This window comes from Zeugodacus cucurbitae, chromosome 5, assembly GCF_028554725.1.
Source record: "Zeugodacus cucurbitae isolate PBARC_wt_2022May chromosome 5, idZeuCucr1.2, whole genome shotgun sequence".
Lineage (NCBI taxonomy): Eukaryota > Metazoa > Arthropoda > Insecta > Diptera > Tephritidae > Zeugodacus > Zeugodacus cucurbitae.
In genome coordinates this window covers 5,845,177-5,872,638 of record NC_071670.1, presented here as the reverse complement: position 1 = coordinate 5,872,638, position 27,462 = coordinate 5,845,177, and the positions used below count along the sequence as shown (strand labels likewise).

Below are 27,462 nucleotides of genomic sequence, written 5' to 3'. Positions count from 1 at the left end.
TGTGACAAGTCAAATATCAATTTACAGCAGCTTCGATAATAATAATGTGCGAATTGCTTGCATAAATAACTGCTAATCGCTTCAATAATAATAATATATATTATCACTTGAGTGTGAAAAAGTCGGGCTTATTGCCTTGAAGCAAAGCTGTCAACTATCGAGTATATTATAATGTTCGACTGTGGTAAGCTTCGTGGATACAAGCCGACAAAACAAGAGCGCTCGTGCTATATACATACTATAAACAGCTCAGCAGATCTTTTGTGAGTTCGTAAACTCTCGGTAGCAATTCTACCATACTGCTCTTGAGAATTGTTATAAACCGTATTTGTCGCCATTATATGATTTTTGTCATTATTTACAAAACCTCTTGTAGGACAATAGATAGGCAAGCTTTATTGTCTACTAAGTATAAAGTCGGGTGTCATTTGGTTTGGAAGAACTAAGAGTGAACCACCACAATGCAGAATAGGGTTGTGATCCAACATTCTCCGACTATCGAGAAATCTTATAGTCCATAGTTAAATACAATTTGGGGTTATAATGTTGTGGATGAATTTCTGTTTTAAATCGCTTAGTCTTGCGATTGAAAATTAATGTGCATAGGAAATATACATTGATGAAATTAATTTGCAACATTATATTAATAATCACTGGGTTTACCGGAATATATAAATATACGTCATTTAATTTATTAATGTCCCAAAAAAGTTTTTACGTAAGAGTCAAAAAAACTTGTAAAAGTCTTAATACAACTAGTTTTTCTATTTAAATATTGGGTATATGAATGAAATTTTATATACAAAAAAAATGAATAAATAAGTAAGTAATTAATACTAAAATGATGAAGTCATTAATTATTTCCCGCGATTAATAAGATAATGGATTAAGTAAAGACGTCATGAGATCTATTAAAATTATGAAGTCATAAACAATTTTTATTTCTTATCTTCATTTTTTTTTTCAAATAACAGGAAATTGATAAATTTTAGTGAAATATGCGAGCGAGTGATTCTTATTGAGGCATTTTGTACCTAACTTCAAAGAGATATAATATTATTAGGTCTACAACTTTGCTACCGCCGTTTTCCAATGGATGTCTCTAGGGTCAAGCAATGGTCGATTAAATCGATAAAATCGTTTTATATCGATCTTGGACATTTGTGTCAACATTAACCCAACAAAATATTTGTAGAGATCTGTTTGCATCCCAAACTTATTCTCAACTGAAAAAATGACACTTTTTGAGTCATTTGCGGGAAATTTTGTTTTCCTTTTTAATTCCAAGACAAGTGCGGCTGACGCACATCGACATTTGTAACCTCGACATTTGTTTACAAAAAAAAAAACGGCGGAAGCAAAGTTGTAGACCTAAAATATGAAAGGAAAGGAAGAAGAACCTCAAGGAAGAAGAACCTCACTCATCAAGACCGAAGGGTCGAAAAATAAACAAAATGTAGAAGAGTTTTTTGTTAACCAGACTTAATATATAGTTAGTCAAGGATCTTAAACCGGATGTCATTAGAAATCTTACTCTGATAATTTCGTGTCAGAGTCAGACTGAAAGATCTATTGGTGGTTGCTATTGCATATCTTACGTCAGACACTAACGATATAGAAGAGAGTTTGATCTCTACGATTTTATAGTGGAACCACTTTTGACGTTTTAGGTTATGTAGATCTACCTTAGAATTTTATAATTTTTTAATAAAATTAGTGTAGTTTAGTTAGTTATTACATAGAAATAGATGTTGTTGACACCCTTGTATTAAGGGATTAGGTGAGTTTCAAATGCTAAAAACAAGGATACTTTTACAATTACTAAGATACACCTCATCTCCCATGACGTGTCCAAAAAAAACTGCTAACCTAACACCCTAACCTAACCTAACCTCAAAACATAGCACTCAAAATAACACTCAATTAACAGTGCACATAAATCACTCATTAACAAAAACAACTAATTTACCTGCTGCCGGAGAGCGTTAATCAACAGCGCTGCATTATTGATAAGATGTCTAAAGTTAGTTGGAATCATTGATCTAACAAAGTTTATCAGCTGTTGTGATTTAGAATATGTATACAGCGCGATTTTACTCAAAAATGTCGTGTATGTCACACTCATAGTTATCTACGTAATCAACGGAGCACTAGTATAAGTATACAAATATACAGCACAGCATTTACGATAACAACAACAGCAACAACAAGCGCGAAACAACTTCAATACCGCCATAGCCCTTTGAGTGAAGTGTTTATGAAAGCAAATAAAATTACAACAAAAACACAAACACACACCTGCACAACAACAACAAACAGTCAGTCATTCAGTCAGCTACAATATCAGCATTAAGAACCTCACTTCAATCGGACAATGCTAGAGATAAATTTTTTTGCAAAACCAACACACAAACACCAACATGACGTGTAGTATAAAATTGAATTTACTAAAAAAAAACAGCAACAACAACAACAATAATAATAACAACCATAATGAAATGCAATGAAAACAATCAGTACTTGAAATTGTTGAATATTTGTTATTTGACAAAACGTCTTTTTAAGACGGCAACACTGCGCATACATTTAATTAGTTGAACGCCATAACGCCAGCCGTGCGGATGAGTTACGCCTCACACACTTGTGCCTAAAGACCGTCAAAACGAAATCAAACTACAATTAACGGGCTACAAATACAGTGCGCAAGTAGAATAAACGGATTTTCACAAAAAATATATAAAAGAGTGTAAAGTAAGAAATCAACGCTGGAAAAGTGCTTTTGATTTGTTAGAAGTCAAGCGCTGGCGCGTTGGTCAACTTATTAGTGGCATTAAAAAAGTATATATACCTATGCATACAAAAATTATAACGGTTTAATTCGAAAGGGCTAACTCGTGTGCGCGGTTTACGAAATTTAAGGCGAAATACTCAAAAAAATAATATTTGCGTGAAGTGTTGGAAATAGTGGAGGTAATTTCGAGAGTAAAAAAAAAAATATTAAAATATTAAATAAAAATATAAATAATTTAATTTAACAGAATTAATTAAACAAAAATTTAATTAAAATAAATATATAATTTTATTCAAAATAATAAAAAATAATATTTTGTTTAAAAAATAAAATTCTATTTAAAAAATAAAATAAAAATTTCGAAAAATTAAAAAAAATATATTAAAAAAATAAAAAAAAATTAAAGAAGCAAAAAATTATAAATAATAAATATAATTTAATTAAAAACAATAAGTAAATAAAATTTAATCGAAAAAAATAAATTATTTATTAGGTCTACAACTTTGCTTCCGCCGTTTTTTTTGTAAATTTAAGGCTTTTTCACTTAGGAGAGCCTCATCGTACGTATCCGAAAGCATTCGATGAGCCTCAGCCGCACTTTACTTGTAATTAAAAAAGAAAAGCAAAATTTCCCGCAAATGTCGAGAATTCGGCTCAAAAAGTAACATTTTTTCAGTTGAGAATAAGTGTGGGATGCAAACAGATCTCTACAAATATTTTGTTGGGTTAATGTTGGCACAAATGTCCAAGATCGATATAAAACGATTTTATCGATTTAATCGACCATTGCTTGACCCTAGAGACATCTATTGGAAAACGGCGGAAGCAAAGTTGTAGACCTAATAATTTCGAAATAAATAAAAAAAATATTTAAAAAACGAAATTTACAAAAAACATAAATTAAAAGGTCGATGTAATTGAGAAAAAATAAATATACTTTAATTAAAAAAAAAAAAACAATAAATAAATTTAATAACAAAGTAATTTAAAAAATATTAAAAAAAAAGAATTAGAAAAAGAATTAATTGTAAAAATGTATAAGAACAGCAAAAATTGATTTTAAAATAGTTTAATAAAAAATTTCGTTCAAAAATATAAAAAATATAATTTCAAAAATTATAAAAAAAATATTCATGAAAAAAATTACTTTAAAAAATTAAATATTTAAAATATCAATATAAATTCACAATTTCTATTATAAATTAATTATTTTTCAAAAATATATAATACGAGATGTGTTCAAAAAATAACGGGAATTTGAAAATTTCCAATTGTCTAAAAGTCCAAATGTCAAAATTTTTATTTTTTACAATGCTGATATACATGCCCCTGAAGTACGATAAGATCTTCAGCTATATTCACTGCTTACTTTGTATGTAGCCGCCAAGCTCAAGTTAGCCATGTATTCTGAACTTGGCGTTTTTCGTTTGCTAAAAGCTCACAATTCGTTACTTGTTCGTGTATTTTTGGCCAAAAACAATACTGTAACGATGCACCAGGCTCCATATGCGCCAGACATGATGTCTCCGTGTGACTTTTTTCTATTTCCAAAAGGACCGTCGTTTTACAAGCATACGAGTAATCGTTGAAAGAACCGAAAGCTATCTCAAAAAATTCTCAAATTTTCTCGAATGAGGAGTATTTTAAAGGCGACAACATTAATATATGTAGATGAATGCATATTTTTTTTTTTTTCAAAAAACTTAAATTCCCTTAATTTTTTTTTAAAAACCTTGTATTTCGAAATTCTATAGTTAACAAAATTCACAACTCAACAAATACTCTAATAAATAAATAAAAAACTAAAAAAAATTAAAAAAAATACATCCCACAAAAATATATAAAAACAAATAATTAAATAATTTAAATTAACAAAATTTTCTACAAAAAAAAATATTTATATTTAAATTTTTGATAAAATTCATATTTTTATAAAATTTTAAAGCTTAAAATTGATAACAAAATATTTTAAAACAAATCTTACATTTTAAATAATTATATAATTATAATTTTTTTCAGATAAATCTACAAAAGTTTAATGCTTAATTGCCGTTTAAAATTAAATATTCAATTTCATTCACTTGGCTTCGCAAATAAACAAATATTTTGAAATAGTAGTGCTAATAAAAGTGCTTAACGAAAAAGACAAACAACAGCAATGGTGAAAGGTTTACATTTGCTGTTGAGCGCATTGCTTGTGCTGGCCACTGGAATTGAGCAGATACAGTGCAACGGTACGTATGAGTAACAAAATGATTTATTTTTAGACAAACCACTTCGGTGCAATGTTAATATATATGTATATATATATTTTAATGATGTTTGTTTGCTATGATTGTATGTGTTTATGCGAATAAATTGAATTTTGATATGTTTGGAGGAAGGTGATGCCACTTGGCGTATGAGTAACATTGAATGAGTGTTGATTTTGTTTGTATGAATATACAAAGCAAGCGAATGGATGATTTTAAGAAAATGTTTCGAAATTTGAATGAACAAATCTTAAAAAAATATATAAATAAATAAAAATTAAAAAAAAAATTAATTAATTAATACAATAAAAAATAAAAATAAATATGAAATAAGATAACAAAAAAAATAAAAAAAAAAATAAAAATTGATTTTGTTTATACACATCAAGCGAATTGATGTTTTTTATAACAAAGAGAATGAATATAAAATAACTGTAATCTTAAAAAAATATATAAATAAATAAATATTAAAAAAAAATTAATTAATTAAAAAAACAAGAAAAATAAATATATAAATAATAAAAATGAAAAAAAAATAAAAATTTAAAAATTGCACTTCCATAAAATTTATATATTTACTCATTTCAGTATATTATTATTAAATTATTATAAATTATATGAGTAAATTAAAAATAAAAAAATAAAAATAATAACAAAAAAAAAACAAGAAAAAACGTTAACTTCGGCTTTACTGAAGCTAATATACTCTTCACAGGTGCATTTCTTTTAGTAACTATGTGTTTAAGCAAATCTAAAGACGTAAGAAAAAGTAAGTAAAAAAAAGAAAACATTTTACTAATTCTTTTTAGCCGGGTTGTTTGCTAGAAACATTAAGGTCATATAGTTAATCGATCTGAACAATTTTTCGGATATTATATTATTACCTTAAGCAGTAATCCATGTCAAATTTCGTGAAGATACCACATCAAATGCGAAAATTTTCCATACAAGCCCTTGATTCCGATCTTTCGGTTTGTATGGCAGCTATATGCTATAGTGAACCGATCTGAACAATTTTTTAGGAGATTAAATTATTTCTATGAACAATAACTCACACCAAATTTCGTGAAAATATGGAGTAAAATGCGGAAGTTTTCTACACAAGCCCTTGATTCCGATCGTTCGGTTTGTATGGCAGCTATATGCTATAGTGAACCAATCTGAACAATTTTTTTCGGAGATTAAATTATTTTTATGAGCAATAACTCGCACCAAATTTCGTGAAGATATGTAGTAAAATGCGGAAGTTTTCCATACAAGCCCTTGATTCCGATAGTACAGTTTGTATGGCAGCTATATGATAGTCGTCCGATATCGGCAGTTCCGACAAATGATCAGCTTCTTGAAGAGAAAATAACATCTGCAAAATCTCAAAACGATATCTTAAAAACTGAAGGGCTAGTTCGTATATATACAGACAGACGGACATGGCTAAATCGACTCAGTTCAATATACTGATCATTTATATATATACTTTATAGGGCCTCCGACGCTTGCTTCTGTGTGTTACAAACTTCGTGACAAACTTAATATACCCTCTTCAGGGTATATAAATTTAAATACATATTTGCACTTCGAAATATATCGCATTCCGTGAATTTCTTTGAAAAGTTTTATTATAGCAAACACTTTCCAAACAGTAATTTTATCTAACTCTTTGGAAATTGTTTCACTTTTATGACTGTCTACAGACATATACACATACGTATATACGATTCTTAGCATTAATCGCTTTTAATTGCCAGTTAAATAAATAAATATCTAGTAAGTGGGTAAAATAGATTGCTAGCGAATGACTATGAGTCATTTGATTAAATAGTGAGCTTAAAAGCAATAGCACAAAATTATAAATAAAAAAAAAATAATTTTGAACTATAAAATATATAAAAAAGGTATAAGAATATCCAATAAAAGAAATATATATAAAACAGTAATCTCCCACCTTTACAACTATAAGTGTAATGCATTAGCCTCAATTGAAAAACAAGTGACGTTAACGGAAGCGTTTATCATTTGAAAATAATATTTTAAGTTTTCGAGAATTTAATAAATTCAGCCACAATAAATAAATGTGCTCATGCGCCTATTTTTAAATCTTCAATATTGAATTGTAGTGATAAACAGTCAATGACAGAAAAGCGATAACGGTTATCAACGCACTGATTGCACACACGATATAGAAAATGTATATTTTTGCTTGCAGATTTCTTAATATAATCGTTTGATAATGCTTGCTTTAAGAAAAAATCCACCAACCACTTTGTAAATCACACGGCGCAAGTGGAAATCCCAGATTTCCAATGCGTTTTTCTTAAGAAAGAATTTGCCGCATTACTGTTAACACTTAGCATTTACATGAATTATGAAATAATTGGAATTTAATTGAAATTATTTCACAATGCAACTTAACAGTTATTTATGTGCAGTTGTATGTGCGTGTGAGGTGCATCACAGCTGCAATGCTTATCCACACGCTAAGAAAATCGTGCGTTATTTACGCTTTATTACAACAACAATGTAAATATATTGCATGTAAGGCTATTGGAAATTAACATTAAATTAATACTAGCTCTTATTTAGTTCACTATTATAATGAATTTAAATATGTTTTCGAAAAAAATAAATTATATTAAACAAAATTAAATTATTAAATATGTAGAGATTATAATAAAAAATTAAAAATATACATATTAAATATTTGTTAAAAATTTCCAAAAATATGCTTATAATTTAGAAAATATATTTTCTCAAAAAATTTGTTTTTAAAATAATATTACTAGATATTTGCTAAAATTTTCACACAAAAAAATTACTTAAAATTTGAGAAAATGTTTTTCTAAAAATTTGTTTATAAAAGAAAATTACAAAATATTTTCGAAAATTTTCCGAAAAAAAACTAAAGCAAAAAAAAAAAAATCTTTCGAAAAAATATATTTTAAAATTTTGAAGTAAATTTTTTTCGGAAATTTTTTTAAGAATATTTAAAAAACAACAATTATAAAAAACATAACAAAAAACAGCAAAAATCATAAACGAGCTTTTTTAATAAAATTAAATAAAAAAATATTATTGAGAAAATAGTAATTTAAATAATTTTGGTCTGAAACTCTGTAACAAAATTTTCAAATTTTCTTAAACAACAAAAACTTTTATGATAACGCTTTTTTCTGGTAATGTGTTTGTAACTTTATTTCTTTATGTTTTTTAAATATTTAATTATATAATAAAAAAAATTAGGCAATTATAATTTAAATAATTTGTCTCTTAATTTTTTGAGAAAAAATTTCAAAAAATATACAACAACAACGTTATGTTTTTTAATAATTAAACAGTTATTGGAAACGTTAAGCAAATATAAAACAAATAAATTTTAATCTGATTTTTAAGAAAAAATTTTAAAATTTCAACAACAACAAAATCTTTTAAATTTTTAAATATATTTTTAAATTTCTTTGAAATAATTATTTACTGTTTATATTTTTTATGTGAAAATTTAATTTTTTAAATCATATTTCTAATATTAAAACGCATTATAAACTATTATTAGAATAAAATAAATTTTTCAAATAAAAATATTTATAATTAAATAAAAATATAGCAAAATAAAAAAAAATAATTATTGTTTAGACAAATTTTGTGAACAATTTGTTAAAAAATATTAAAAAGCTTCGGAAAATTTTTTGAGTATAATTTTTAATTTCGAATATAGTACAATTTTTTTCTAAAATTTTAAATTTATTTTTAAATTTTTTATTATATTTTTGATATTTGTTGTTTTTGTTATTTGTATAATTTGTTTTATTATTTGTCTTTATAAAAAAAAAAATATAAAAAAGTATCAAATAAAATAGTTTAAATAAAACTTAAATAAATGATAAAAAAATTAAAAAAGTATATATATATTTTTTTTTTTTACTTTTCTTAAAATAATTAAAACTCTAAAATTATTATTGTAATATAATTAAAATAAATAACATTTTAAATTATTTTTTATTTTTTTTTAACAAATTTATTAAAAAAATTACAAATAATTTAATTTTTTTAACAAAGTTTTGTAAAAAATGTTGTTATAAATTTGAAATTATTATTATAATATAGTTAAAATAATTAAGATTTCAAATAATTTTTAGTTTTTTTTTAACAAATTTATTTAAAAAATTAAAAAAAAATATTTAACAAATTTATGTAAAAAATTTAAATAATTTTTAATTTTTTTTTATTAAAAAATTATATATGCGATATTTTGAAAATCAGAAAATATTTTAAAATCCCCCATAACCGGATTTAGTAAAAAATTTATATTTATATTTAGAATGTACATATGTATATATGTATGTATTAAGTACCACCAGATATTAATATTTCCAGCAATATCACTTTCATTTACTATTCCGCGAATAATTATCAATTTACTGTAATTTTCTTGTGGCTTAGAAGCGGCTCATCAATTTCGATTAAATCGCAGTTATAAACCCCATAATGAATAATTTTCTTCTAACAAATTCTGAGAATTGGAATAAATCAAAATCAAAATAATTCGAAATAATTAGCTTATGCCAACTAAGATTTATAGAATATATACATAATATAGATAATACATGCAAATCCACACTTTCGCTCGGAGAGTAAATTACAAAAATAAAAACGTTATAAAAATCACAACACACACCCCTATTTTGGCAAAAGGGGATTCTATAGTAGTTATAAACTACTCTCATATAAATAGACACAAGTACATATGTAGTATGTTCCATGCACTGTTTCAAAAACGTGACCAGCAAATCAATTAACCGCCTTAGGAAAATAAATGCATAAAAAGTAAATAAAACAAATTGAAATACATTAATTGCCTATGATAACGTGTGCGAAGGCGAATGATTGAAAAGCAGGTGTTAGTCGCCTGTGATTCCTGTGGAATTAAACGTTTTTCTGACTCTTTCCTGTGCTTTTTTCCCTCTTCTTCTTCAATTATAATAAGACACATTCCGGGCAGCGGCGGCGTAAACCCCACAAAGTGTCTAATAGGGGGAAATTATAGTGATTTTTCTTATATAAACAACACAGCGACGTCTGCGCCTCAGTAAATTACAATTTAAACAAAGTAATTATTTTTATGATTTTATTTACAAAAACTACGCCTCAATGTAGCGGTGGCAATAAAAAAATTGGCGTTAAACGGTGATTGTTGTAAATAAATTACGGCGAATTGCGTTTCATTAAGACGAGGACGGGGTTTCATGTTTGCCGAAAAAAAAATTGATGAAGTACTGAAATTATTCTGAATTATTTAAAAAAAAATTTTACAAATTGAAAAATTATTCTGAAAATTTGTGGATATGCGAAATCTATTTTTTTTTTTCAAACTAAAAATTACTTCCATTTTTGAAAATTTGTGAAAAATCTATTTTTTTACTAAAAAACATTTTTGAAAATTTGTGAAAAATACATTATTTTTGATTAACAAATATTTTCGAAAATTTAATATTATTTAAAAAAAAAATTTACAAATTGAAAAATTATTCTGAAAATTTGTGGATATGCGAAAACTATTTTTTAAATAAAAATTGATTCCTAACAAAAAAATTACTTAAGTTCTAAATAATCAATACATATTAAGGCAAAATATCTTTTTGTACTTGTACAGAATTACAAATGGTTTACTGTTTCTAGTTAAACAAAAATATATAAATATAATTTTTTAATAATAAATAAAGATACATTTTCAAAAGAAACGCTTTTGTTAATTATAAAAATAAAAATTTTTTTTTTGGAATTCTGATAAAAATTATGTTATAAAACAATAATTTTAAATTTTAATTTTTTTTTCAAAGTTGATTTAAAACTAAAATTTAATAAAAATAATATATTTTAATTAAAGTAAACAAAATAATGTTGAGTGTTAAAATTTTATTTTTTCAATATTTGATTTAAATATTAAATTTATTTAAAAAATATATATTTTTTTTTTTAATTAAAAAAATTAACTTCGTTTCTTTTTTGGAATTCAAGGAAAAAGTTAGCCATGAAAATAATCAAAATAATGTGTTTAAAATTAATTTTTTCAAAATTGATTTAAATTTCAAATTTAATAAAAACATGAAATAATCAAATTTTTTTTTCAATTTTTGTTTCCTTTTTTTAATTTTTGTGCATTTAATTTTGCTTATACCGGGTTTCATTAGTTTCTTTAAGAATTTATTATTAAATAAAAAACAAAGTTCAAAAAAATATATTCCATTTTCAAAAAAATAAAAAATAAAAAATATTTTACTCTAATTTACTATTTTATTTCATGTTATTTTAAATATTATATATATTTTTTTTTTTGTATTATTATTTATAATTTTTTTTTATATTTTACTATTTTTTATTTTTCATAAAATATTTTTATTATCAATTTTTAACTTTGTATTGACATAAATTCAAAAAAAAAAATGTATGATTATTTATAAAGTCTGCATTTTTTTGTTAATATTATCAAATTTTTGAAATTTTTTTTCTTTGAAAATTAGAAAAAAAATGTAAATCCATATTCCTAGCTAATTCTTATATACATAAATACATGAAGTAAAAATTAAAAAAAAAATCTCACAACAAAATTAAAAATTTACGCTCTTGTTCTTATTTAAATTACATTTTTTCGGCAAAAAAATCAAAATCACTTTTTACGAACTTGAACCAGTTTCAATGCGGCCAACCTTTGGACTCGATTTCGACGCAAATATTTTGTAGAAAATTACGTTGAAATTGCAAAAACAAAAAAAAGTGTTTGATCAAAAGCAATAAAATTCTGACGAAAAATCAAAACCAGACAAAAATCGCACACATGATACCTAATCTAATACCAACAACATCAAAAAATACATTCAATTAAGCAAAAAAAAAGTGAAATACGTGAAATAATTAAAATGACCAGCAAAAAATGCTCCGTTCAAAGTCTAGCGTGATTTATTAAACACCAAACAACAAACAAACAGCATCAACAATATGCGAGTACGGCTATAAGATGACTTATTACTCGTGCTATTGTTGTTGTAAATGTTATTGTTGCAATGCGTTGGCACTTGGCCAGAATTTCCCAGTCAACATGATTTGGCACAACGCCAAGCAAGTTCAACAAACTTGTTTGCAGTTGCTAACTGCGAGAGAGAGAGCAGAGCAACAACACCAACAACAACAACAAAAGCAACAGCTAAAGTTTGTTATAAACAAATCGTACTACGTTAGAAGAAGAGACAAGCAACACGAAACCAGTAGAGACGCCCATTTAATTGCAATGAAAACCGCAGCGGAAAAAAGTGCTTGCAATTGCCGATTGCTGACGGCGCGTCGCGCACGCGCAACACGTCAAAGCGCGCGTAATTCACAGCAGCGAGTTATTAGTACAGCAATGTTTGGAATAACAAAAATAAACAAAAAAATTTTGCAAATTAAATGCGTTATAATGGTAAAGAAGTGCATATTTCAGGAGTGAAATAAATTAATATTAAATTATAAAAAAAAAAAATTAAATTAAAACAAAAAAATAATAAAAAATATATTTGATTAATAGATTTTGAAATAAAGAAAAAAATAAAAAAAATTAAATTTTTTTTTAAATTAAAATTAATAAAATTAAAATTAAAATTAATATTTATTTATTTATAAATAAATAAATATAATTACAAAAAAAAAATAATAAAAAATTATTAAAAAAAATGAATTATATTTGATTAAAAATGTAAACCTAATTTTTTTAATATTATATGTTTAAAATTCTCTAAATTATTTATGTGTTTTTGCTCAAAAAAACACCTTACAAATCTTAAAAACAAAATATCAAAACATATACTAAATAAATTCAAATATAATAAATTAAAAACAAGGAAGGAAAAACTAGTTTCGGGTGCAACCGAACATTTTATACTCTCGAACTTTATTTATTTAATTTTATTAATATGATACAGAATTTGACCCATATGTTCGGCATAAAGTCCACTAGAATAACGAGAATAATCATATATAGTATATTAGGGCTGAGGTCATTTCTGAACCGATTTCTCTCATTTTCACCACCAAGATGCACTATACCCGAGCCTATACGCTCACTTAATTTTGCTAAGAATCTCACATATTAACCGATATATGCGGAATAAAGCCCACCCTATTTTTGAAAAAAAAAACTAAAATTGGATATATGGGAGCTAGTGGAAGTTCTGACCCGATTTCAACCATTTTTGGTACAGAGAGACACTACTAGAAGAAAAAGATGCCCTCTAAATTAAATTAAAAAGTCTGAGAGATTTACCGAGATTTCCGGTGAAAAATTACTCATAAGAACTAAGTTTTTTATGTTCGATATCCGGGGTCTTGAAAAGTTATAGTCCGATTTCGACAATTTTTTCACAAGTGATGCCACAGATCATATAGAGTATTTGTGCAAAGTTTTATACCGCTATCTTCATCGGTTCACTATGTGTACATATATAATATAGTGATGGAATCAGATGGAAAAAATAAATTTCATCAGGGTGTCAAGAATTTTATTGAAATCGGTCGAGTAGTTTCTGAGATATGGTTTTTGACCACTTTCTAGATTTTCGGCCTTCGACATTTTGTGGACGTGCAAAGGTCCATTTTCTCCCATTTCCAATACCCAGCTCCTCACGCAAATTTTTCTCAAGTCCGTTGCAGGGACATACGGACGGATAGACAGATAGATACACATCCGGAATTTAACTCGTCTCGTCATCCAGATCATTTTGAGATATATGTATAACCCTATATCTAACTCGATGAGTTTTATGACTTACACACAACCGTTATGTGAACAAAACTATTATACTCTCTCAGCAACTTTGTTGCGAGAGTATAAAAATGAATTTAAATATAACTTATTATAAAAAAACTTAATCAAAAATAGCCGATTCGAAAAAAAATTAAATAATAAAAAAAAAATAAATATAAAATTCATAAATACAAATAAAAATATATTTATTTTTTTATAAAGTTAAAAAATAATAATAAAAAATATTTTTATATACATATTTATTTAAATATATATTAAAAGAAATCAATAAATAAAAAATAAATAAAAAAAATTTATTATAAAAAAAATTAATCAAAACCAGTCAATTTAAAAAAAATATAGTAAATAAGAAAATAGTCGAAAAAATATTTATATTTAATTTTATAAAAAAAAAAATAAAAAAAATTATACTCATATTTGAAAATAATAAATTTAAATAAATAACAATTTATTAAAAAAAATATTAATTTTTCAAATTTTTGTTTAAATAAATAGCAATTTATTAAGAAAATTATTATTTTTAATTAATATGTATGTATATTATTTTTTGTTAATTTATTCCGACTTTTGCTCACCTCATTGACTATTTAACGCTAATTGAGACTGAAAAAATGCGCGTATTTTCCCAACATGTCGGCGTAATTCAACTAAACATAACAAATAACTAATATCAATGACAAGAACAACAACAACAATAACAAACAAACGAAGTAAGATGCATGCATATCAACAGATCTGAGATATGCTTTATTAGCAGTTATTTGCTAAGTAAATTCTTTATTTTTAATTTGTTGTTGTTGTTATGTAATTATAGAATGTAAAGTACAATTGGCATTATTTAACTCATTAAAATAGGGAGAAGCGTCAGACAAATAAACAAACATTAAATGCATACCTGGCACAATCAAAGTTCAATTGCTGAGATTGATTTGACGTACTTTGGAGGAGAGCGGTCGGTGAGTGGGTGAGTGACGCAAAAAGTGAGCTGTGTTGAGACTTGTTGAGAAAAATTACGGTAATTAAGACACCTAGAAGCGCTAAGGTTTATATAGAATATTATTTTTTCTCATAAAGTTAGTTTTGTACTAAGAAGCATACTTTTAGGGGAATCTGCTATTATTTCATTCGATCAGTAGAACATATTTACACTTCACAGACGGTTTATAGAATACTTAATGATCTCACTTTTGCTGTATCTCAAGTTTTAAACCGACTTAGACCCACTAGGGCTTTATTTTATTAGAAAAAAGTGAGAGACAAAATTTTCTATTATAACGGTATTTCTAAATTCTACTTGGAAGAAGAGAAAAAATTAATTGCCATCTGACACGAGGTCCAAGTAAAAGCTAATTTGTTGGGAATATAGTATCGCTATCATTTCTTTCGAACAGTAGTACAGGTTTGCACTTCACAGACGGTTTATAGAAGATTTAATGATCTCACTTTTGCAGTACATAAAGTTTTAATTTCTGTAATCAGTCACAATAACCAAATGTAGCTCACATATAAGCCGCTTAAATTGAGCGGGAAATACAAGAGCTAGAAATATCCCCTAATATCAAAGCAGAACGCTTTTTTATACAGAAAAATACAAACAAAAAAAATCGAAATAAAAAAAGCTAAATAAACAATTTGAGAACTTAAATTTTGGCAGCTCACAAAGCTGCTTTAAAGCATTTATACTTTGTACAATAAAACTGATAAAGCTGAAATTAAACCGAATTAAATATGCGCTAATGATACTAAAATCGATGCGAAATAAGTAAATCAAAGCATTTAAGTACGAACAGCGTGCGACACTATTTAATTGCACAGCTGGCGGGCAAGTTCACAACACAGAGCGAAGGCGAAGAAGCGGCGCGGTGATGTGGCGACACTTTAAACAGCTGGCTTTTAGCAAGAAAATAAAGGCGAAACTTGGAAAATACCAAAATTAACACTACACTAAGCTGAGCAACAAGTTTGGACTTCTCAGTACTAACGAGCGGAGAGCACGTGCCGTGCTGAGCTGAGAGCGTGTACATAGTTTAGAGGTTGTAAGAGCAACTAAGGCGCATTTCCTTACAACGTATTATCAAGAAAAAAAAATATTATTAATTTTACTACTCACTGCTGTTGTTGTTGTTGCACTACCGCCTAAATGCATAGCTGTTGCCATGGCACCGGTTCTCTGTTATGCTATGTTACTCATATAAAATTTATTGAATTTTTTTCTCAAGTTTTTCCCTCACACTGTGGCATATTGGCGCTCCAATGCCCTCATATACAACAGCGTCGCAACATTTACCGCTTATAAATGTCGATAAAACTAGACAACACTCTTATTTGCCTGTGAAACGCTTAACAGACAACAACTAACACGCGCACTGCAAATACCACCAACACCACTACAAAAGTACTTTGTCGTCGTTATTCGTCGTCGCTCATTAGCCGGTGTAAATTGACAAAGTTGGCTTTTGTGGTGTTGCGCCGCGCGTTATTGACACCGACAAACAGTGAATTGTATTGTAGAAGAAGTATACGCCACGGTTAACCACAAAGTGTGTGCACAATAAATACAATACAAAAAGCAACAAAAAAAGCACCAATAAATACAATAAAAACAACAAAAATCAATAAATACAATTAAAATGTATTTTTAAATACGGTTTTTATTTTTGTGTATCAATAAAGCCGCAAAATACGCAACCGCAAAGTGAAAATATTGTGCAAAAATCTTGCGAAAAAAAAGTGTACTAATTAAAGTTACTCAAATTACTTTGTAGTAATTTACTATGATATAATTGTCGACGCTGATTCTATTACAAATGGCGAAAGGTAATAATTTGCAAATAATCAAACAATTACAAAATTGTGTGGTGTATTGAATTGTTTGTAATGAATTACCGCCGAGAAATAGCAAGAAAAGGCAATGAAAATTATTGAAAATAAAAGAAAAACTAAATATAAAATAATAAAAATAAAAATAGATTAACACTCACATAAACAGCATAAAATTGAAAATTTAGTTTTTTAATACTCGAATTCGTACGCATTCTAAGCACCAAACAATTAAACAGTCTGTACAAAGCGTATTTGATGTACTAATAGTCAACTGCACCAAAAAATATGCACTATAAAATGCACTTCTGTGCCGGAAACCCTTCTTTATCACAAATTTCACAACAATAGTTGCGCATAAGTCGTTTGCGCAGCAAAACATTTCAAATTTTCACTGCAATTTTACAAATACACTATCATTTTATTACAGTATTCTAAACGCTTTAATTCGTTAATCACTTTAACACAAATTTCCAGTTACTAAAATTAATTAAATGTTCGCTTCTTGTGCAAATTATAAGCCAACTTTCCATTTACTCTTATTTCACACTATTCTTTATGATTTTATTGCACTAAGTTAAGCATATAAATTTATTATACAGTTTAAATTATATTTACGATATAATATTAACACAAAATCGACAAAATTTGCATTTACTTATAACTATTTTGCTAAAATATGCATTGTTTACATTAATGTTTATTTTTATGTTATTGTTTTGAATTACCACCAGTTCACACGCACGAAATGCATTATAAGGTGTCCGCATGTAAATGTTGGCAATGTTGAAAATTAAGTGTTATCGATAAATTTTGAAACGTTTACTTTGGAATTGCTATTGCATATTTTAAAAAAATATATTTTTAAAGTGATAATTAATGTGAAAAATAATTTAATAAAAAAATATATTAAGAATCCTTTTTATAATAACAGTAAAGTAATTTAAAAACTAAAAACATAAGTTAAATTAAAAAAAATATAAAAATTTAAAGTTTAAAAAATTAAAAACATGAGAAACCCTAAATTATACAGCAGAAATGGCAGTCAGATAAAAAAAATGGAAAAATGGGCGTGGTGTCGCCCACTTATGGGTTAAACGCCAGAAACTACTCGACCGATTTCAATGAAATTAGGTATATATTATTTTCTTGACACCCGGAAGACACAGATGAAAAATAGGCGAAATCGGTTCACAACCACACCTAATTCCCATATAGCTCAATTGTGAATTCCGTCTGATTCGTTCACTTTATAGTATATAAATCGGAAACCAATGATGGTAGCAGAATAAAACTTTACAGAAATACTGTATTTGAGCTTTGGCATCACTTGTGGAAAAATTTTCGAAATCGGATTATAACTTGTCAAGGCCCCGCATATCGAACATAAAAAACTCAGTGCCTAAGAGTAATTTTTCTCCGAAAATATCGGAAAAACGCTCAGAAATTTTAATTTTATTCAGAAGGAATCTTTTTCTATTAATAATGAGTATCTGTACCAAAAATGGTTAAAATCGGGTCAAAACTTCCTCTAGCTCCCATTTAGCTAATTGTAGGATTTTCAAAAATACGATGGGCTTAATAGCTTATAAATCGGTTAATATATGAAATATTTTAGCCAAATTAAATGAGTATATAATCTTAGTTATAATGTATGTTGGTGGTGAAAATTAGTGAAATCGGTTCAGGAATTACCGCAGCCTTAATATACTATATATGATGATTTTCGTTATTCTAGTGGAATTTATGCCGAATCACATCAATAAATTGCGAGAATATAAAATATTCGATTGCACCCGAATTTAGTATTTCCTTACTTGTTTTATCATCTTAATGTTTGGAATAATTCTTTTTAATTATTATCGATAACAATATTTTGATTAACAAATATTTCCCATCACAAACTATTATGAATATTTGAAATAAAATATGAAATGCATTTAAAGAATCAAAATCATTTTTATAGATTTTTTTATGAAGCATTTCATTTTGTTATTTTTGTTTTTATTGTTATTTTATTCACAAATTCCGCGAATTCACCAAAATCGCGCGAAAATTACAATAAAATAAATAATATTTTTATGGCGCATAGCTGTCAGAAAATAATTATTTAAATGAGTGCAAGAATTGTGGCTAATTTTCGAAATCACACACAACACACGCAGAAAGCAATACAAAATTAAAAATAAAATAAAAGAAAAACAAAAAGACATTTAATAAACAAAACAATAACATTAAATGTTGTTGTGAAAACTTGTTTTGGCCACTTTAAAAATGTGTGCCAGACGACTTGTGTTATGTTTCGAGCAGCAGCAGCAATTAAGCCCAGCGCAGACAGTAAAAAATCGAAACAAACAACAAGAAATATGCAAAGCAGCAGAGGTAAAAGCACGCCTGCAGTCAAAGAAAATGAGTAATACATAATTTCTCTTTTTTCGCAGCACACTTTTCGTTGACTTGCAGTAAACGCGTTTAATGGCGAGTTAAAAAAATTTAAATAAAATCAATTTTTTATTAAACGCTTAACAGCAATTGACAAGCTGCGTGTGCACCAAAAAAAAATGTGGGTGAAGCGTGCTGGTAAAAGTTGAGACACAAAGCAATATTAAAAATAAATATTAATAAATTTAAAAAAAAATTATAAAGTGATTAAAATTATAAAAACAACAATTTAATAGTTGTTGTCATTACAAGTTATTGTTTGCATTTTTTTGTTGTGAATTTTGCAAATATCATTTGAATATTTTATTATAAATTGTAAACAAAAGCATTAACATGCACACAATTAAATGTTATTTATGTGCGCATGAGAATTATGGCAGCCACCTTCGGGCACACAAACAAACATACTCGCATTCTGCGCCTTTAAATGTGCATTAAGCTTGGCCTCAATTGCGGCCAACGGCCATTTTGGCGCTGTACTTCTGTGAAAAAAAAACACAAAGAAAAACTAAATTGTAATTGTAATTTGGAACTAAGTAATAATAATAGTCAGCCATTGTAGTGATTGAAGAAATCAATTGTTTGATGGAAACCAAAGTCGGTAGTTAGCCGCATTGGCACTATGACAAGAATGTAAAAAATTTCAAAGTCAACGCATCTGCCAGTGCTAGCAAGTGTAAACAATTGATTGTTGTTGTTGACAAGCGTGGAAGGGCAATATTTTTTATTTTGTTAATTTTGTTACCTTTTGTTGGGTCAGTCAACTAATCGTTTGCGTTTTGGCGTGTGGAACTATAGTAACTACATGTTAAATAGTTACAGATGTGTGGCAAAAAGTTGCAGCATGATTTTAATAATTAATTATTAATTTGTTATGTGACTTAAATTTAAAATATTTTTTATTTTATATTTAAAAATATATTTTTTTAATTTACAATTATTTTTCAATCAACAATTTTATAGTTGAATTAAATTATTTGTTTACTTTTTTTGTAATTTATTTTTTTTTTAATAATTTGTTTTAAATTTACAGTTATTTATATGTTTTTTTTATAATTAGTTATAAATTAACAGTTATTTACAGTTTTTTTTAATTTACAATTTTATGATTAAATTTTTTTTTATAAAATTTTTCTAAAATATTTAGTTTTCAATTTACAGTTATTTACAGAATTTTATTACCATTTTTTTTTATTTTTTTATAAAAAATATTTTTAAATTATTTTTTTTTAATAATTTGTTTTTAATTTACAGTTATTCAAATTTTTTACAGTCATTTTCAGTTTCTTATTTAATTTTTTTATTCACAATGTTTTCAAATTAAATTTTTTTAGAGTTTATTTTTTTCAATTTTGTGAATTTACAATTATAAATTTTTGTTTTGTTATTTTTATATATTTTTTTGTTTTAGTTTACTTACTTACTTGTTTAATTTACAATTTTATAGATTAAATTTTTTATATATATTTTTCTGATTTAAAATTTCATTTCTTTTATTTTACGTTTTTTTCTTAATTACAATTTTTAAATAATTTTAATTTATTTTTGAAAAATATTTAAAATAATTTGTTTTTAATTTACAATTATAAAATTGAATTCAAATTTTTATTAAATTTATTTTTGTAATTTAATATTTCTTAATTAATTTGCTTTTAATTCACAGTTTCATGTTTTTATTTTCTTCTTTAAAATCTTTTCATACATTTTTTTATTGTTTTTACTTTACACTTCTTTTGTTTAAAATTTTTTTATATTTTTTTAATTGTTTAATTTAAAATATTTTTTAATAAAAAAAAATTACAACAAAAATTTAGGCAATTTTGATTTTGCAAAAAAATGTATTTGAACTAGTTAAATGTATTTAAAAAACACTTACAATAACTTCCATTTATTTTACACCAAAAAGTAACAAAATTTTCAACTCACAAAATAAAAAATATTAAATTTAAATATTAAAATATTTTTTTATTAACAACAGTCTTTTGATTTTTATTTCTTTCTTCCCATTCAAACCCACAACTCATTTTTAGTGTTTCAAGTTTGAGTGCTATTCTCCTACTCAACACTGTACAACTCACATAACCACTCACGCTCTCACTCAGTGCACTCAGCAGCAATTTATGAGTTGCTGCAACATCGAGTAAAGGGCTTAAGTAACATAAATATGTATGTACTGCCCACGACCGGTTTGGCGAGTGTGTAGCGAAGGTTTTTTTTATTGTTTGGCTTGTAAATGCATAGCCATAATTTCAAGCGAATTAAATTGAGGCAATAATTGTGCACGGAAATCACTTGTAAAAATATCCAAGATTTTTGCTATTATATAACAGCTATTGGGTTATTAATATAGAAATATTGCAAGATTATAAAAAATATATAAAATAAATATTTTATTGGAATATTAAAAAAAAGTATATATATATAAGCTTTCATAATTTTTAAGCTTTTTCATCCATTTTTAAAATATTTTTTTTAACCCCAAAAGCTTTTAACGTTGTCTCGTTACATTTTACCGCAAATTTGAAATATTTGAAAATGCTTTAATCTGCTAAAAAGCTCAAAGCTCGAAATTTTAAATGCATGAAAGCTTTCTTTCTTTCTTTGCTTCTTAGGTAATGCAGTCATTAAAATTAAAAAAAAAAAAAACAATTTCGCAGTGAGAAAAAGCCCTGAAGCTTTCACTAGTACTCGAACTTTCATATGCCTGAAAGCTTTACTGGAGTCTATACTTGGTGCATGTACATAAAACAAATTAAAATAATTTCCCCAGTGCAATAAAGCTCGGAAGCTTTCACTAGAACTCGAACTTTCACATGTATGAAAGCTTTAGTGGGATGCATTTTTTGAACTTGCATGTAAAACAAATTCAAATGTTTTTCAACTAATAAAGAAAGCTCTGAAACTTAATACAATAGTGACTCAGAGCTTTCACAAGCTCCAAATTTCATATGCATGAAAGTTTCATACCAGTTTTTCTTCGACTTACGAATTAAACAAAATCAGTGAGTGAAATAAAGCTCTGAAGCTTTCACTAGAACTCGAACTTTCACAAGCATTAAAGCTTTTGTTGGTTTCTTCATTATATTAGAATATACACACATATGTAATTTAAATTAAAATGTTATCCGCAGAGCAAAAAAGCTCCGAAGCTTTCACTGGAATTCGAACTTTCATATGCATGAAAGCTTTAACAAGTTCATTGTCTCTTCTTGACACATGTATGTATTGCAGATTAGAAAATTATTTCTCGCAACTCTTTCTTCAGTACCGTTATAAGCTTTCGAATTGCAAAAAGCAAAGCAATTGACAGCAATAATCATATTGGCAAGCAACAATTGACAATAACTAGGTATATAACACAAGGTTAATATACCACTAAAAATCACACTAAGAACATATCGAATGAGTGATAAGAAAATTACAAAACAAACAAACGCAAACAGAGTGTGAGACGCAACGTGTGTAGTGTAAAAATATGAATGCATAATTAATAAAGTTGAAGTCACGACAAATTTTGTGATAATTTCCATGTGTTTGCTTTTTCCACCCCTCAACACTTAATGTTTGCTTTTGTTGTAACATTGCAGTTATAGCAAGCCGGTATTTACCTATTTACCTCTTTTTATCTTTATTTATGTTCCTTTTTATTTGCGCTTTGGCGGAAATTCATTTGAATGTGTTAATAGACATCGAATTAACCCAATGAGTAAGAAAACTATCAGTGTTCCGCAGAAAATTTACAGCTTACTGACTAATTAATTGCTCTACTGACTGACTGACTGTCTGGCGCTAACGCTCGAAGCTGCTATAAAGTAGCGGTACACTTATCTGAAATTTTCGAGTTAAAAAGGTGTTCATTTGCAGACCATAAATTAATAAAACAAACATTGAGCGCTTGGCTCATAAATTTGGTAACAAAAAAATAGTGAAAATATTTGCAAAAACAACATAAAAAGTTTAAACAAATTAAAGACAGTGGAAGAAATGTGCCATGACACCTAGAAGGAAATAATAACGAGCAAAATTAGAAGTAGCAGCATTAAAAGAAAGCGTTGACGTATGCCAACTATTTTTGACAGTTGACAATTGTTTACATAAATATATACACGTCAGTGCCTATTAGTTTAGCTGGAAACGTTGATAATTGAGCAATCGGAAAACAAATAAAAGTATGTTTATGGCTGCAGTTAAAATTAGACTAACGGCATAAGTATTTATAATGTGTTAATTAAGTAATCAGACTTGTGAATTATCGAAAATCCAATGTCATCGATTGCTTGCAGTGCTTTGGTATTTATAGAGCATATAACTGTACTGCATAAGTATTTATCGTGTGATCCATTTTGAGTCTCATACGTTGAGTCCATTTTTCGATGACTCGTTCGAGCATATCGACTGGTAACTGGGGAATGACACGAGTGATGTTTTGCTCCAAGGACAGAATCGAAGCGGGATTGTCTGCATAGAATTTAGACTTGGCATATCCTCACAGGAAAAAGTCTAACGGCGTGATATTACACGATCTGACCAAAACGTGACAACGTCTGCTCACCAAACACGTCGGATCTTCTTGGAACTTTTCAAGAGCCTACAAAGCGAAGCGCTGTCGTTTAAGAAGGCCGAGCGGCTTCAGTTCTCGCACAAGCTGTATTTTGTGCACTTTCAATTTAAGATCTCGACGTAAAATGCGCCAAGTCGTTCCATATATCAGTCCGAGTTGCTGCGAACGGCGCCGAACCGACTCTCCAACGTCGTCGTGCATATTCTCAGCTACGGCTGCAAGATTTTCTTCACTACGATGTGCTGGATGTGATCTATTCGGTCGAATATTATGCAATAATGCATGCTGGGCCTCAATATGTGTGATGATTGTGGTGGCGAATAGTACGATCAGTAAGCCGATTATGTTGACCATAAGTTCAGCGAAGCGCGCAGAACACATTCTTTACAGAAAGTGTATTTTCGTCTTATCATGATGAAATGAAACGATTGAAAAAAGTACTTCTACTCGGATCACCTGATATCTTGTTAATTAAGAAATGAGACTTTTGAATTTATACGTGACATTCTTTGAAAATCACAAATTTATCGAAAATCGATTGTTATCGTTTTCTTTACATTGATATGCACTTATAACGTGTTCTCACTTTGGGCAGATCACATATGAAAAATGCATTATGAATTCAAATCCTGAACAAAATAAAATTTATAAAAAAAAAACAATTTTTCAAACAATCCACAATTATTTAAGCGCTTCCTTGACAAATTTGAATGCAAATAAATTTAATTAGTAAAACTTTTGTAATTTAAATAGTGCATAAAGCATGTTCACACGTCAACAAATTTGCTGACGCATCAGCTAATTGACTAACAGTAAATACAAAATGCATGACAACGCTGCTAATGAAATATACACGTGCGTTTATCACGCGCCTTGGTCGCCAAATACAATTATTTTAATATAATTATAACAATTTTCTAAACAGATACAACACAAAAAGCCTGCATGCATTTCTCACAATCGATTATTTTCCGAATCAATAATGTATTATTTATCAGCGCACAGGTTGTTATTATTATGCAGCAAATTAACTTTAATTCGTGAATTTTATTAATTGTCAAGCTAATTGCCAAATGCATGACAATTGCAATGTTTAATGTGCGTCATTAATTATTAATTATTTATGCGTTGAGGAAATTTTATGTGTGATTATGAGTGATGAGGAAGCGAATCAGAACATTTTAAGTTTTTACAATATAAAGACTATGCAATTTTAAATTATTTTTTAATGAAAAATTTAATAGAAAATATTTGAGTTGACTTTTTTGCTAGAAAAGTGCTGCCAGATTTGAGTCACCAGCTGTTTTTGACAACAAAAATTTACGCATACGCGCTGTCAACTGTGTTTGACATCTATTTAATGTCACTTTTGACAGCTGACTAAAGATCAATTTTGACAGCTGTCACATTTTATGTAATATTTGACAGCTGACTAAAGATGAATTTTGACTAGAGATCAATTATGGCAGCTGTCACTTTTTCTGTCACTTTTGACAGCTTTTAAGAAGATTTTCAATTAAAAAATTTAAATCCAATTCATTTGTATAGAGTTAGAAAAATTATTTTCTTATCATTATTACACAATAATTTGACGTCATCTCACTTTTATAAAATCTTACTCATGTAAAATTGTTGCGATAAAACGTCTTAATGAAGTATCAGAAATTTCCGGACTCAAGTGATTTGCTTATCAATAGACAGTCATTATAAATAGTTAAGAGTTATGAGACTTAATGAATACTTAAAATAGTAAATTTACAAATTAGATGAATTAATAAATAATATAACGATCTGTTTTTATGATGACATAATTATAAATTGAGTTAAATATGAAGGATTTATAGCGTACACACTTGATGTGAAGCGCGTACACACACAAAATGCGCAGAGGGTCTTAAAATGAGCGACAACACTGCAACGTACTCATGAGTAGATTTATATATGTAAGTACAATAAATGTCAAGTGTGCATAAGTTCGGCAAAGGATTATCAAAGCAGTCAAACAGAAATTCAATCAAAATCATTGACAGTCAATAAACTGAAAATCAGTATAAAAAAAAGATGATCAATAAATGCTGATAACACCGCTCGCATGATTAATTACGAAAATGCATTAGATATGGCAACAATGTGATTTGCGCTTGCAAGGCATTAGCGGCCAGGAGAATTAAAAAAAAGAAATATAATAAAAATAAAAAATATGTATATATAAAAATATTAAATAAAAAGAAATATATTCTCTTATTTGCCGTTACACGTGGTGTTGATGATCGATTGTGTTCGAGTGGCGTGCGTCTGCAGCAGTTGATCAATCGCATATATTATATTATACATATCATATCAAGATTTAGATATATTTATATTTTAGTGGTTCGCAAATTATTATTTTTTTGCTTTTTTCTTTCGTTTACTGATAAGCATGCGTAAATTGTGTTGACGATTTATATAGATCACAATCGCTTGTGTAAAAAAGAAAATGATTGATTACATAGCAAAAAGTATGGCTAGAAATGTATGAGTGTGATTGGTTTATGACGACTTATAGGGTTTATATAGATCACAATCAGTTGAGTAAAAAAGAAAATGATTGACTACAAAGCAAAAAGTATGGCTAGAAATGTATGAGTGTGATTGGTTTATGACGACTTAATTGTGGCGCGTTGTAATGCGAAAAAAATATACATTATTAATAATGAATTACAGCGGAGTTCAATGGCATAAATTATGAAAAAAAACCATATACACAAATATATAATATTTTTTAATAATTTTTAGAGTGTTTTATATTTTAAAAATTTTGCTTTTCGGAAAATGTTAAAGTTTAGTATATTTATTTTCTACAAATTTTAAATTTATTTTTTTTCAATAAATATTTTTTGTTTTTAGTTAAAATAATATTGTACAATAAAATTATAACGCAAACTATTTTATTTAATTTTTTTTTTAATATTTTTTTACATTTAAAATTTTTATTATTATTACCAATTTTTGTTTTAATTATTTATTTTTTGTTTACTTTATTTCCTTCCATTATTTTTAATTTTTTTTTATTTTATTAAATTATAATTTAATTTTTTTCTTATAATTCTTACACTATTTTATACAAATTTGTAATTTCATTAAATTGTTTTAATTTTATTAAATTGTTTTGAAGATTTTCTAATTTTTTAAATAATAAAACATTGTATTTCTTTTGTCAGAATAATATCTACACTTTTAATTTTATTAAATTGTTTTGAAGATTTTCTAATTTTTTAAAAAATTAAATATTTTATTTCTTTTGTCAGAATAATATCTACACTTTTAATTTTATTAAATTGTTTTGAAGATTTTCTAATTTTTTAAAAAATAAAATATTTTATTTCTTTTGTCAGAATAATATTTTTTTTTTATTTTCTCAGAATAATATCTATACTTTATTATTATTCACGTTCTTTTATTTACATTTTTGATTGATTTTTTATATAATTTATTTATATTTATAATTTTTAATATTATTATTATCACTATTTTCCCCATTTTTTAATATTTATTTTTTGCTTTTTTATTTCATTATGTTTTTTTTAATATATACATAAATATGTTTTTGTTTAAATTTTTATATTGTTATACAATATTCAATTATTTAATTATAATTATTTTGTTTTTTTCTTATAGTTCAAGTTTTTATGTATTTTATAATTTTTTCATTAAGTTTTTATTTTTTTAATTATACTTTTTTTATTTATTATTTTTTCTTATTAATAATTTTACTTTTTTCATTTTTTTAATACTATTTTTTTCTTATAATTTTTGTATTTATGTACGA

At 26.6% G+C, this 27,462-nt stretch overlaps 1 protein-coding gene and 1 long non-coding RNA gene across 3 annotated transcripts in view; one reads left to right on the top strand and one right to left on the bottom strand.

Annotated features, from left to right (window-relative positions):
• Window positions 1-27,462, bottom strand: part of LOC128921871 (uncharacterized) — a 125,887-nt gene that overhangs the window by 87,725 nt on the left and 10,700 nt on the right. The gene's annotated exons all lie outside the window — the stretch shown is intronic.
• The window catches only part of LOC105218554 (sodium/potassium/calcium exchanger 4), a 36,435-nt gene continuing 11,544 nt past the window's right edge, over window positions 2,572-27,462 (top strand). Inside the window, exons 1-2 of one of the 2 annotated variants that reach the window (XM_054230674.1) lie at window positions 2,572-2,970; window positions 4,811-5,025. In XM_054230674.1, coding sequence (XP_054086649.1) covers window positions 4,950-5,025 — 76 coding nt within the window. In that variant the 5' untranslated portion in view covers window positions 2,572-2,970; window positions 4,811-4,949. Of the gene's footprint in view, window positions 2,971-4,810; window positions 5,026-15,556; window positions 16,649-27,462 lie in introns of those variants that run through there. The other variant, XM_054230675.1, reaches the window with a different exon arrangement.